The 15,389-nt window shown below is 26.8% G+C and overlaps 1 protein-coding gene across 1 annotated transcript; it reads left to right on the top strand.

Moving 5' to 3' along the window:
- Positions 1 to 5,503: 5,503 nt before the first annotated feature.
- On the top strand, positions 5,504 to 6,445 carry LOC114124708 (uncharacterized). Its single transcript, XM_027988054.2, has one exon. It carries the CDS (start codon positions 5,716 to 5,718, stop codon positions 6,241 to 6,243), a length of 528 nt encoding a protein of 175 aa, XP_027843855.2. The 5' UTR covers positions 5,504 to 5,715; the 3' UTR covers positions 6,244 to 6,445.
- Positions 6,446 to 15,389: the final 8,944 nt, after the last annotated feature.

Below are 15,389 nucleotides of genomic sequence, written 5' to 3'. Positions count from 1 at the left end.
TAACAAATTTGTATAATAATTATTTTTATAATTTAATTTTATAAACGTTACATTGTTACCCCGTGTATAAGCGATGTCTGTATATATATAATATAAACACTATAACAGTAAAAGCACAAACGAGAAAACCTAAAAAAAATTAAAGCTTTCAGCTTTGATACATTTTTAAAAAATAATATTAAAATTGTTCACAACAATACACAGCAACTTTCCATTGTCATACTAACAATATCATTATTTCATTTCTTTAAATTACACAAAAAATATGAAAACCATTTTAGAATTAACTTTTCAATTTTGATGTATCAATTAATCAAAATTAATATTGTTATATAAATATACCATATGTTTAAAAAATACTTGATAATTAATACCATTCTTATCAAAATTCATGAGTAATAATAAATATTTTAATATAAATAAATGTGTATTTATAACGTTTTTTAGGTAGCTGCATAATAATTATTATAATATATTACTTAAAATTAAGTATATTTAGTAGTGCCTTTGTTTATGTAAGTAATGTTAGTATTTATTATTATTTTTTTTTTTAAATAGTTTATTTAAAGCTATTTTCTAAGTATGTATATAATTATTGTAATTGCTGTTTTAAAAAAAAAAAAATTGTAAAAATAATTCTATTTTATGATATTAGAAGTTGCAAGAAAATATTCACCTTTCAAATTTGTTCAAATAAATTAATTTATTCGCAGTAGTTATTGAGGCCACTTCTTTTGTTTTCTCTTAGATAATTATTTATGTATGCGAGGAATAATATATTCATCAAAGTCAACCGTCGATGAATGTGATTAATATTAGCAGTAAATGTACATCGCCTGTAACCTGTAAATATGTAAATATTATATTACCATATTATTATAATATACGTATAACAGGCTTAATTACATCAACAATGATAATAAAAAAAAAAATAATAAGATTTGTTGTTTTATTCAAATTTTTAGGGACTAATAATTTATATACTAATCAATTTATTAAATTATTCCAATTATTTTGTACACATTAAATATTTTAATAGCTTTACCTTTAAAAACATCATATTAAATATAATTGTACTGTTTATGATATTGTATTTAGTGTTACAGACAGGTACAATTTAATGTGTAGTTTACAAGTTTCATAGTGTTTTTATTCAAAACCTGGTATATTTCTAGATCAAATAAAAATATATAAAATAATTACCAGTATGTCATAGAACCCAATAGATATATTGTGTAAAACCTATTCCATAACCCTAACGAATATGTTATTTATTGGTACTATTACACTGAATCATACGGATATACAAAATTTATATTAAAAAATACAATTACTAATTATTTATTTTTAGACTCCATATTGCTTAATTGATATAATATTAGCGAAAAAAACATAAAATAAATCTATATAATTGAAAATAACATAATATTTCTAATGCACCAATTATTCTAGAAAATTATTTCGATGAAATGGAAAATAAAAAAGCTATGTGCATAACAATAATATATTATTATTTATAAAATAATCCATTATTTTTACTCTTGTATTTGTGAGTCAAATAACTACAAACTTTTGATTTTTGTATAGACAATCAAATTTTTAATTTCGTTTCTGGAGAAAATTACTTTTGCAAAAATATGAAAAATGATTGGATTGTGAATAGCTATTTAAAATTTGGGGGGGGGTCGAAAATATGAAGTCATTGGAAAATATTTTATGATTAAACATTTTTTGATGACTAATGTCTGATTGAATAATGTTATCGAAAGTACATAACTATGGTTAATAATTTTTCAAACAATATTAAAGGATAAAAATGTAAATAGTGTTCCTATCAAACAAATCACTTTTTAATACGACAGACATAATAGACTACACTATTATACTATATATTTTTAATGAAGTTACTCATTCAGTATTTATATAAAACATCCAAATATTTTTGGTAAAAAAATAATAATTGAATTAATGTATTATTTTTATAATATATTCTTTAAATAAGCGTGGTGCACACTTATTTGCACTTACGGATTTATATAAAACAATGACTTTAACAGTTAAATAACATTTTTAAACTTCTGTATTATTTCTGTCACGAATAATTTATCTATTTTTATTAAATTTCAACTGGTAGCAAAATTGTTAAAAGAACGAACAATTTGTAAAAATATAATGGGGAGACATCATATGAGTGTTTTTACAGCAACACTCTTCTGAATTTTCTAGACGATATTAGGCTATATATTCTGTTGATCTCGACTCTCGAAAAAGGATAAAATAAATGTTTACTAACTCACTATGAGGTTGTGAATGCCAATAGTATACCTGATTCAACGTTAACCCTGCAGTACATCGTCCAAGCTACAAAACACTTCTGACGGACCCAAACCGGATACAGACGGCAGCGGTGCACTCAATCTGGACAAGCGCGCCGATAAGACCGGAAATAGCTGTCGTCATTACTCGTGGATTCATAGACGTGGAAACAATCCACTAGCGAAATTTGGTATAGAGTTAACCACGCACTCAGATTATCTGTGACACAGTAGATTTATTTCTATAATATATATATATATATATATTGGTGTGTGTGTGTATGTTTTTGATTATCTTAAAATCAACTAATATATTTTTAGTCTTTTTAATTATACATTTATAACTTATGTTATAGTTTTTATCGCTGGCTAGCTAGTGAAATAAAAAAAAAAGTATAAACCTACCTAAAATAGTATTGTGTTGTATTCCATTTACGCTCCAAGGTGAGAAGATTTTTAAAAACGATTTCCAACTCTATAATAATGTGATCTATATATTTTAATAATACATTTGACATAATATTACTTATTTTTTTAAATTGTTTTTACTTTGGATACATTTAAATTTTTTTTAATAAATGCTTGGTAGCACTTAACTTAATGGAAAAAACATTATATTATGTTTTGGCCTTTCAGGTATATTATTCATTTTCGTATTTTTTGTTATTTTTAAAAACGACCTTGTAGTGGAGATTAATTTAGAGTTATTATTCGAAATCAAAACAATATAAGTATATGGATAAATATTAAAGGATCTAAATATATTAATTACTTGTGATATATCAACATGTAGGTATCGAGTATTTGTATATACTGTATTATATGCAACGAATTAAAAATTTAGATTATAGTAGCGTAAGGCATGCTAAACATTTGATTGTATATATATTACTGATAAAGAAAATGACTAGAATGTTCTAACATAATTTTCATAACTTGAACAGAAATAAAACAATAAAAACGTATATAGTTGACAAGTTCATAATATTGTACTTTCGTTGAATACCTTGCTAAACGCGTATACCAACATACGAGTATCACTGAAAAATATTATATGAAATAATTTTTTCGATCCGATGCCCCAGTTATGCATATGATGAGTACCTATACACAGATTAAAATATTTCATTTGTAAAGTTTCAAATTGCAGAGAGAGAAAAAAACCCACGCAAATGGGATTATTAAATTTGGTATGGAAGGTGGTTCCCATGTGATGTTTTGTACCATTAATCATTAGTATTAACATACAAGGCGGAAAATTTGTTTTTATACTCCATTTCCCTACCACGTCGAAAAATGAAAAAGTACAACGTTGTGACATTTAGAAAAGTGTATTAAACACCACTATACAAAAAAAAAAAAAATTAAAAACAGAAAAACAGAAAAACGTACTGTGTTTACAGTTTTACTCTTAACTAAAAAACACAATATATTTAAATATTTAACTTGGGCGTATATAAATATAAAGTTAACTATATTATGTCCAAGAATACAATACATATTTCTACATTGACTTTAAACGTCTATAATACATGTCATGATATGTTTATTATATACACAAATGCATTATTTTCGCTATAAATGTTTGGTAACTGATTCGACATGTAAAATTTACAATAAACCCCACAGATTTTTTTTTCATTACAACAATACGAGCAGTAATTTAAATAAATAATATTGCTAATGCACTAACTGAGCTCGTTAAGTTTTCGTTGTACCAAAATACACCATTAGTTAAAACAACTTTACGACCATAACGTAAAATAATACATCAATGTTAATGATAACGTAAAATGGAGTAATGTTAATTATTTTATATTACCAACGTATAATATTATTTATATAATACTCTATCGTAAAAGTTACTTAAATAATTAAAAAAGTTAAATACACCCAAGAACAACATAAATTGATGACTTTTATGTACTTATAAATAAGATATAAATGTATAAGTTGACTTAAAAATAAATATTTCGTGTATAATGTAAAAATTTATGTCGCTACATATTTCATATATATCTGTAGTTTTGATAAATTCAAAATGATTGGTTTTAAAAAATGAACACAAGTCAGGAAACTATATTGATATAAAAAAAAAAAAACATAAATATTCTAAGAATAATACAGTATGATGCTTGAGCATTGTGAATGGCTGAGAAATGAAGTACGAAATGTTAAAATAAGATATATAGGCATATAATGCAGATACTAGCTCGTTGAATAAATGTCAAAACCTAACTTTTACATATAACGGAAAAGAAAAACAAGAACAGATAAATGAACTATTTAGGAGATGGTTTCCTAAATTTCATATAATTTATGTAAATATATGGGTCACTGGCGATTGACTGGTCATTACTTATATTATAAATAACCTCGAATTCTACCTAAAGTGTTGTAATTTTAGGCGAAAGCATTTGCTACCTCGACGTTTTTACAGGAAGCAAAGGTATTATTATGCTGAAATGTATAAACCTTCGAAAATAATCAATACAGTTAGCATTTCACAAACATTTATGAAATTATTTTTTTCTTAGAAAAATTGTTGTATAAAGTACATTTATTTTACGTTTTTCCTATTGTATAACACGTTGATGAATTTTCAACATTACAGTCTTATCTAGGTAACAAAAATAACTCAAAAATATTATTTCAAGAATTATTATCACACAATTATCATCATTCGTAGCATTATTTTCTTTAAACAAAATTATCACTTTGTTCAATGAATTTATACTTCATGTTTTTTGACGATTTATTAAAGGTGCCTACCTGCGATTTGTTTCTAAATGAGTTATAAGATTTGTGTACAAACAATCAATAAATTAGGTCAAGGTTACAATTTTAATAAATACATTAATTTGCCCTCGCTCCCCCCTAATATTTTACCCGATTACGCCACTAGATACCTTTATACTATAATGTATACACATTGCAATATATAAAATAAATATACTTTACTATGTGTCTAATAATAATAGTCCACATACGGCGACGGTCGGTTATCGCGTTGGAATTTAAAATTTTTGCGTACGGTTCGCACTCGCTCTGTATACACTACGCCGCGTGATACATAAAATGGCTACCAATGTGATCATATAATATTGTTAGGTACAACATACGTTTGCAGTGGAAACGATTTAATCGCCTTCGGGTGGAGGGACGCGGACGGTTGTTGCGCTTGGAAGAGTAGGAGAAAAGACAAAGACCTTTATTTTTTTTTTTTTTTTGTCAGCGCAAAATCAAACACCACTGTACCACGCACAGCACAGTGTCACCCGAACCGGTCTCGCGAACGGATACGACTCTTCTCATCCCGCGCACGCGCGTGAAATCCATTGCGTATGGTATATAATCGGTTCGAAAAACCACAGTAGTAAATAGTACACGACCGACGGCCATGGATAGTGCAGGATCCGCTCGCCACTTGTTGGCAGTGGCGACCGTGATCGCGGCGATCGCGCTGTGCCGTGCGGCCGCGGTAGGTGGCGGGACCGGACCGAGTCCGGGCAACACCGCAGCTTCCGCACCGTCGTCGATACTGACTAAATTGCCGCAATCGCCGTTGCCGAAATTTCCGGTAATCTACACGTACGGAAAACCCCGGTCGCCGCGACCACCGACGACGAAGCATCCGACTCTTCTGGGCGGCAAACAGCCGCAGCGACCGTCTCAGCAACCGCAGAAGCGCCCGCCGCCAAAACCGACGACGGACGAACGACCCGAAGGACGAGTTCCTCCGTACCAGTCGTCGCCGGCGACAAACGCTTCCGCGACGACTTCGCCGAAACCGAAGCTGGAGACGACCACTCACGACCGATCCATCATCACGGCACCGCTAAAATCGTGCCCCGAAGGAATGCGGATGAGTCCCGACCGGACCTGCAGACCTGCATTCACCGACCCCGAGGGCGACCAAACCGATTAGTCGGCCGACCGAACCGTTGTAGCGAACAAGTCATAATGTAGTACGTCTACCAGTAACGCTACGCGTCCATACTGAAATTATTCTTATTCTTCTTATTATTATTATTATTATTGTCATTATTATTGTTACGCGATTTATTTATACAGACATAAAGTTTTTACTCCCGTGTACTAAGTGTAATATAATCCACATAATCATGTCACGTATTGATATTATTTTATTTGTGTTCAGTGTAACCACGATTTTTTTTTTTCAATATTCTAAAACGTCGTTTCCGCGCGACGAAATGAATAATCGTTATGGAAATAAAAAAGTCTCAGTAGAATTTCTGAAACTGTTACTACGCACGGTTATTGCCGCCGCATCACTCGCCTACAACGATAGGTCCGAGATGCTATACGTAGGTATATTATGCTATACTCGAGAACTCTGCAAACATTAATTTGTATACGATTGTATACGTATTTCTCGAACAAAATTCGCGTTCCGATTATCCGTGGTTTTCATAATAATATTTTTACATTCAAAGTAAAGTAAAAACTAATTTCGCCCACAACGACGGAAAAACGGGCAAAACACCTCGTGCATGTTATAAACTTATTTTTAAGGTACGCGTCTGCGCAGTTATTATAAAATAAATATAATAATCATTACCTCTGTTACCTACCTATCGGTTAGCCAAACGCGTATAAATAGTATGTGTCAATTTTTGATACCCGCTGATGTGCTCAATGACATGCGCACCTATATATTATATATTAATACATTTGTCTTACTATTTCAAGGTTCATTATACGTAAATTACGTATATTTATGTACTGCGATCCGACAGCGACGTTGTTCGCTAAAATCGTCATATTGACAATACTGACGTAATCTTTACGGCGGGACGTCACCGCCTTCGTGCGGTTACTGTCACGCCGCCGAACTGCATTCTTAAATCAATTTCAGAGTGACAATGTTTATTTTATACGATTTCACACACGACGTGATTGAAAATACATCCAAACTCCTGCGAATGTCATATCGGTACAAAAGAATGAAAGCCGATTTTACGTCAGGAACAACCTCCTCCTCCTCCTCCTCCTCCTCAATCGAGTGCCTTATTACAGTAACAATATTAAATCATAAGCTATATCTGTTGTCAATGCGAATTATAGTAATAATATTTGACAATGACAAATTCGTTCGTAAATTTATAACACGACGATGGTCTCTAGAAATGTATCTAGGTACCATAGTCGGTGTGCTGGAAGTGTCGTCATTTTTCGCAATGCGTCTATATCTTTGTATTATTACGATCTGTGATCAGTTTATCGATTAATTATAATCTCATCAAAAGCAAAAATAAAACACGTATAAGTATATGAAGATTCCTCATCATACGAACTCGCCGAACATAATATTACCTTACAAACTATACGTATTATTAAAATTTTAATTTCTTAAGTTAATTTAGAATATTTTTTCCGGATTTACGTATCACAAACGTATGATAGATGCCGTATGCTTTTAATTTGGTGGGTACTAAGTCTAAACTATATATTTATTTCCAATCGAATAAAATTAAATAATATAAAAATATACAGATATAAACTTATATTTGATACCTAATATCTGTGACGAAAATTTAATTGAATTGTAACTCTGAGATGTATAAAATATTAGGTATTATTTTAAATTATTATTGTTACGAACATATTTTACACAAACACCTATATATTATTATAATCTACGCGTCAAACAATACAAAGTTATAATATTTTGTGACGCAACCAATTCGATACATTCATCATTTAGGTATGTATGTCTACTTTGATTTTATTTATTAGCACTGTATTTCTTTGTATCCCAAATCATTGTTTCGGACAACAAACACAAGTGACAAACATGCGATGAAATACGTACTCCTGAGATTTGATTAATTACGACTAAACTTATCCACGAAAAAAACATTTAAGAGAAAATAATACGTAATTTACACATTTAAGATTAATTATAGCAATTATTATCAGATAATTCTGTAACGTGATTGATAATTAAAGCCACAAGGTTAAAGTGTAGTTAAATTTGGAAAGTTATATGGTTTATTTTTAATATATACGCAACCAAAACAAGCTTAATATAAACACAAGAGTAGCTAAAAATCGTAGATAAAATAGTTTAATGCTCAATAAAAATAAAAGAATGTGTAAAGATGCAAAATATTTTGACAAATTGATGACAAGTAATTTTTATTTTCTACAACAACAATTTGTATATAATTATTTTATCAAATGTTATTTTTATTTTTGTTTTTTTTTATCTCTAATATCACAAAAGGAACTAAGGAAAGTGTTTACTAATATTTATTATTTAGTCAATAATAAATTGTCACCGATACAATTTACCATTAATATTATATCATTGTAACATAAGAAAAATATGTTTTTAAACAAGAAACTATTTGATTATATTTATTTTATTTTATTTTTTGATAATCATTCACGATAAGTATTTATATATTGAAAGACAATACATTTTTTGTTATCTTATAAAAAATTTGTTTAAAATAAATATAATAGAATTTTATTGTTTATACATATAAAATATAGATAGAATATTTTTATATTATTGAATATAAATTTGATAATAAAAAAAAATATATCATGCATGCTTTATAGAGCTTTTGACACTGTTTAATTTTTAATTTTTTTTTTTTTTTAAGGCACTCTAGATTAAATTGTTTTCAGAATTAATCGTATAGTTTCATTTCACAATCAAAAAATGTGGAAAATGTTATGGGTACATTTACTAATATTAATATAAGTTAATTTTATTCCTCGTTTTACCTAATATAGTACGTACTATTTAATTCTTTCATAATGCGAATATCAATTGTAATAATTCTATTTTTCTTATGTTTATAATTAACGATTTTAATTAATTGATAGTAATTTATAAAAATTATGTACATAATTTTATTATATTAAAATATTGTAAATTAGTATGTATAACATTAATTTTAGACTAGCGAATGAATATATTGATTTTACAATAATTTATCATTTTTTCTTTTTTGTCTATTGTTGAATTCTATAGTACCTAGTGAAAATACTTTGATTTTCAATTTTAAGTGTGACTTTTAACCCAGTTTTGACAAAATCTACTATTTTATTTTATTATAATTCAAACGCTTCATTATAGTCGTCTCTCACTTCTCCGCTACAGTTATATCCTTTTACCATGCTTCTCGTACCTATCTGTATATTAAAAAAATATATTAAAAAACCATACTTAAAGATCAATTATGCCATGAGCCATCTACAATAACTTTTATAGAAGACAAGAAATAATCATCATCCAGCTGGGAATAGTAAACACATCACTCATCTACTAAACCTTATTGGTATGTCAAGAAAAAATCCTACCCATGTGTAATATCGCTAATGTACAACTTACAAAAAAATATATACTTATTGTGTGCCTCAACTTCCAACAATAACGAGAGGAAACCTTCTACACCACTCACCTTCGAATAATCTTCAATCACAATCCTAACAATCAAATTTTTAAATAGTAAGTACACATAAAAATGACTAATATCTATCAAGTACTATAAAAAAATATGTAATCTACTATTTTAATTTTAAACTTACCACTGTAAGTTTCCAATCACCGTCCGTAATTACTGTGGATGTATATTAAATTTAAAAAAAATATTACAATAATGTACATAATAAAAGGTACATTATTATAATAATATAACACATATAAACATATTACCTATATTATTATCCACATGTATAATATTTGGTACAATCCGATACTATAATAAGTAATATTATGCATTTCCTAGCCTTTAAACAGTAATAAAGTAGGTTAATATTATTAATTTAATCTCAAAACATGTATTTCGTTCCAATTATCTATTCAATTCTAAATAACTGATTGACTATGTACCCTATTTTGTTCACCAATTTAATTTTTTTTTTTTTGTTTTACATAACTCAAACCGAACACTGAACTTGAACTATGTTTATATGATCTCAAAATGAAATATAAATACACCAAATGCATGTAGCAATACAAGTAAAAATATTAAAGAACATGATTATATTTTGTACCTACATCTACATAGGAATGGGTGAATTATTATATTACTGAAAACGGAATGAGTGTCAGTATTTATATTAATACATTAATTTTTATGAGTGAAAAAAAAATATTTACCTATAATAAGTATATTTTATCGGAATTTTCACTCTGAACCGAGTAAATTAAATTATGTTATGCCAATGTAATTCTAAAGTAAAATATTCAATTTACGTTTACGTAAGGAATATAATATATTTTAATTCATTAAAAAAATCTTAAGTGCTCATTCAAGAAAGGATGGCAATATTAACTCACACCTCTTTATGTGCAACCATATAATTTTAAGTCATTTCATACAAGGTAATTAATAAAATTATAAATTATAATATTATTATTCTCTATAGCGTAAGCGTACGCAACAGTAACGCTATTCAAGGGGCTTAATATAGGCAATTTCGATGAAAATTGAAGAAAACTCAATTATTTCAATATAATATTTCTGTAAAGAGGAAATATAACTCAGAATTATGCCGTTATTTCGTGTGTGTGTGTGTGTGTGTGTGTGTGTGTGTGTGTGTGTGGCATACAAGTACCGTCTCACTTGATTCAAATACGATTTTCCACTAAAAATTATCTCTGTAGGTTTTTATCAATCGTTCCAATCATGTTTTATCTCATCATCATAAGAATACAATAAAATGTTTTGAATCATAATAATTATGACACGTTATTTGTTTTCGATCAAATTGTTTTCTAATATTTTGGTGTGGATTTCTTTTTATTTCATATATCTATTCAGACAAAATATATACTTCGAATATTAATTATAAACAAAGTAAAAATATAAACACGAGTTGGTACATACAATTATAAACCAGCCGGGAAAAACATATAAAACAACATCATTTAATACCGTTACTTAATAATATTATTTATACGTAATTGTGATAGAATAAAATTGTTTACTACTTTCATCTGCTTCGTGTGTTGTATTATAATATGATTTACACACACACAGATATATTATACACAATAGGTACGTATACAAATGCATTTTTAAACACCATTTGCAGTAATAATCTTATTAACGTCGAATCGATTCGGTTCTATATTACTTTTACGTAAATGTACAATGACGTTAGCTGGTTTGGATGTCATTCAATTAAAATATCGCTCGCGTATTAATCACGTTATGAATAGCACGTACACTTTAAATACAGCTGAAATTTTCGTACAATATTGTACAATATATATTTGTTGGTTTTTTTTTTTTTTGTAAAACGTTTATAAAAATGTACATAAACGTAATAGGTATTCATAGACAATACCACTATCATACACATTATAATATTTTAATTTTCAAATGGCATACAAAATAAGTATTTACCAATAAGAAGTTAGTTTTATTCTATTTTTATTTTCGGTAGATCATATAGTCACACCGCAGAACACGCAGATACAACTAGTGTCTCTAATTTAAATACAAAATATAACTATGGAACATAACATTATAATAACATTACATTTAAATTTAAAATACAATTAATACCATTGAGTCTTATTCGATCGTTTGTGAAAAACATTATTGTATACTATATCTTAATAGTTATTAGAAATTATACAACTATTATACATAATAATATGATATTATGCATTTCATGATGATCTCTTAAAGTATTTTTGTCCACGTTTCTATTTGTAAGTTTAGAACCAATATGAAAATATATCAGATAACAAAAATGAATATAATATACAAATATATTATTTTCGAACATTATTGTTACTACATGTACCTATATAGCAAAGACTTAATGAATAGGTACATAAATATGGTAAATCAGTATGGTTATTTTTCGTTTCTTGCCAATATAAAATATATTTAGTTCGCCCTTAAATTATAAATGTATTAGATTTATTTTTCGTTGATATATTAAAAATTCCAAAAATCTCAATTTGAATAAATTCATTATTAAATGTAAAATGGGGAAAATATGCTTGATTAAATACCCTAAATACAAGTCAAATTTTGAACACATTTGAAATACATACTAAATATTATGATAAACAACTTGTTAAAAATTTGTTTTTGAATATTGAATTTTTCTGTAAAATATTCTATTTATAATATGAAAATAAAAATACATTTTGGTCACATTATTCAAAAAAATAAAAGCTCATGTAATAATAACAATAAAAATAATAATAAATAATAATTATATTCTTTTAACTTCAAATTATTTAAAGCAAATATATTATATTTACAAAAGCGTTTATACTTTTTGAGAAAATTAGCCTTTATAGTATTTAAAGAACCCTTTCATATAATATCACAACATACTATAATGTTTTAAATACATTTAAACATATTTTAATCCTTGAAGTCTGTAATATTATTGTTCACTGTTGAAATCATATTATATACATTTTAATAAAAAAAAATATATATATAACATTTATATAACTGTATCTATTATCACAAGATAAGTGTGAAAATTGTGATGTAGATGTAAACTAAAAGCTATACCAACATTATTAAAGGATTAATAATTCTGAATGTTGTACCCGTCTAATACCTATGAATTGTTTGTTTGATTGTTCGTATAGTATTGTTTATTTAGATAAAATACTTATCCAATTATTATTCATTACATAAAATATTAAGTAAAATTGAAATAAATATACCTACGAACAATTATTCAATAACTATTATCGTATACAAGATATGGTATTTTTAACAGAGTAACAGACACTCATAATATAGGTATATATGATTTACCAAACGGATATTATTACGATAAATGGTCAAACGAGTAATCGGATTTTTAATATAATTTTTTTTTTCATGCACATAAATTTATAGCATAAACATATTCGTGGTATAAAGTATAAAACTTGGCCCAATGTAGCGAGTTTACTTGGTAATTTTGTAAGATGATTAAAAAAAAAAAAAAAGTTTTATAAATTTGAGTGTTCGAATGTACAAAGAGATAACCAAGTATGCTCACCCCTTTTTGTCTTTAATAATTCATTTATTTAAATTATGATTTTGGAATTTATAATTATACTCTAAGAATATGATTTTAAATACTTAGATTAGGTATATAAAAATTAATGACTGTCCTGTAGCGGTAAAAACTTATTATTATTTTTTATAAGAATTATTAATTCGAATGAATATAGGTAGTTTTTGAGTAAATAAAGTGTATATTTTAAGAACAATAGTCAGTCTTTAAAAATAGATTCACAAAGATATTAAATCTAGTATATTTATTGTAGTTTGAAAATGTTTCCAAAATACAAATTTTTTATAAATTACCATGAATAAAAATGATTTTGAAATTATGGTAACCCTTCTTCTAAACCTAGTATCGAAAAAATTATTGTTTGAATTTAAATTTACGAGTATATATTATCTAAACATTTTTAAAAAGACCAGAAATGAACATTCAAAAAAAATAATGCAGATTCTTATCTGGAAAAAATTAAATTTTTATTGTTACAAAATAATTTCTAAAAAGTATACAAATTTATGTATTTGAAAATATTTTCTTTAAGTATACTTAGAAATTCAAAAAATTGAAATCTAAATAAATAAATTATTAAAAAAATATGGGGATGAGCATCATCAAGAATCGCTCTGTATATTTACCCTACTTCAATAATTGGCTGATTGCCTAACGCTTGTAACTGTATAGTGGTTGGATTACAATTTATAACATATACCTGTTTTTGTCTTCTCATTTCTTTTTGCGTTTTTATTTTTTGTTTACGGCTGTGGGTACACTTTAATATCTTTATGAAAATATATAGGTATATGTGTAGTGTGTACATTGTGTACAAGTGAACACAAAGAAAGATACATTGCTCGGCTTAAAAGTTGATGATAATATTTATCTAAAGACCAACGGTGAATCATTTGAATACTTAATGAACAACAGAAATATCGAGCAATTTGTTTCGACTTTGTAAGCTTGATTATTCAAATTAGAATGTTGCCCCTTTTTATGAATTATTATTCCGACCACAATTCCAACGATTTAACCTTTTCATCACGAAAACATCTAAACGCCAAAAACTTTAAAAGCATCAATCGTGCGTTGATTTATGTCAACGAGTATTTAAATTTGTAACTGTATAGTGTTTAGGTATACTGTGTATAATGGCTGATGATGCCTTAATTCATAGTGATTCAATAAAAAGAAAGTCTATAACCGTTAGCTATTTTATTAAGCCATAATAATAATACATATTTAAAAATTGGTTAACTCTTTTACTACATAGAAAGAATTGAATGGGGTACTTCGTCATTGAATAGGTACCTGATTGTATTAGGTGTGTTAAATTCAAGCTCAATAACAAATCATTGCAAAAGTAAAACGATTCTGAACTGAGACAGTATATCAGCTGATATTAATAAGTATGTTTATGTTGCTTTTATAGTAATGTATTAAACAATATTTATAAACTATAAATATGCAATTGCTTGAATTCATCTACCTACATATATGTATATCTATTGAAAATAGCATAACATATAGTAAAATTTAATAATAAATATAAAAATCCTAACAAAGTTTTAGATATCTAATTTCGCCAAAATTTTAATTTTAAATAATTTAAAAAAATATATTATACTTCCACATTTTTTATATATATGAGAAAACTTATATTCTATTTTAAATTGAATTCTTCATTTAACAACAAAATAATTTATATTTTTTATTATTTTAACAAAACTTGAACTTAAAAAGAACGTGACCATTGGCTTTTAAATTTTTAATTGGTATATGAAAATCTTATGAAAAACCTTATATTAAATTTTACATCTTTTATACCCTAAAACCAAAATTCTATCATACATCAATCAAAAACCTAACCTATAAATATACTTTTATGTAAACTTACAACTTTTATGTCTAGTGAATTATATCATAAATATTTGGTGAAAATTTTAAATTTTAACAGTTATTAGTTTATGAGTGACAACAGAAAAACAAATAGAATTTTGTAAAAAAATATCCTTGCCCTGAATGAAAATTCAGACTTTATTTTAATTTTTTTTATCCTGA

This window comes from Aphis gossypii, chromosome 2, assembly GCF_020184175.1.
Source record: "Aphis gossypii isolate Hap1 chromosome 2, ASM2018417v2, whole genome shotgun sequence".
NCBI classification, from domain to species: domain Eukaryota; kingdom Metazoa; phylum Arthropoda; class Insecta; order Hemiptera; family Aphididae; genus Aphis; species Aphis gossypii.
Note: the sequence above shows the minus strand (reverse complement) of the source record. Positions and strands in the feature narration are given on the sequence as shown.

Excerpts from the sequence above, each read along its gene's own strand:
- LOC114124708 (XM_027988054.2), top strand. The coding sequence starts at position 5,716 with ATGGATAGTGCAGGATCCGCTCGCCACTTGTTGGCAGTGGCGACCGTG.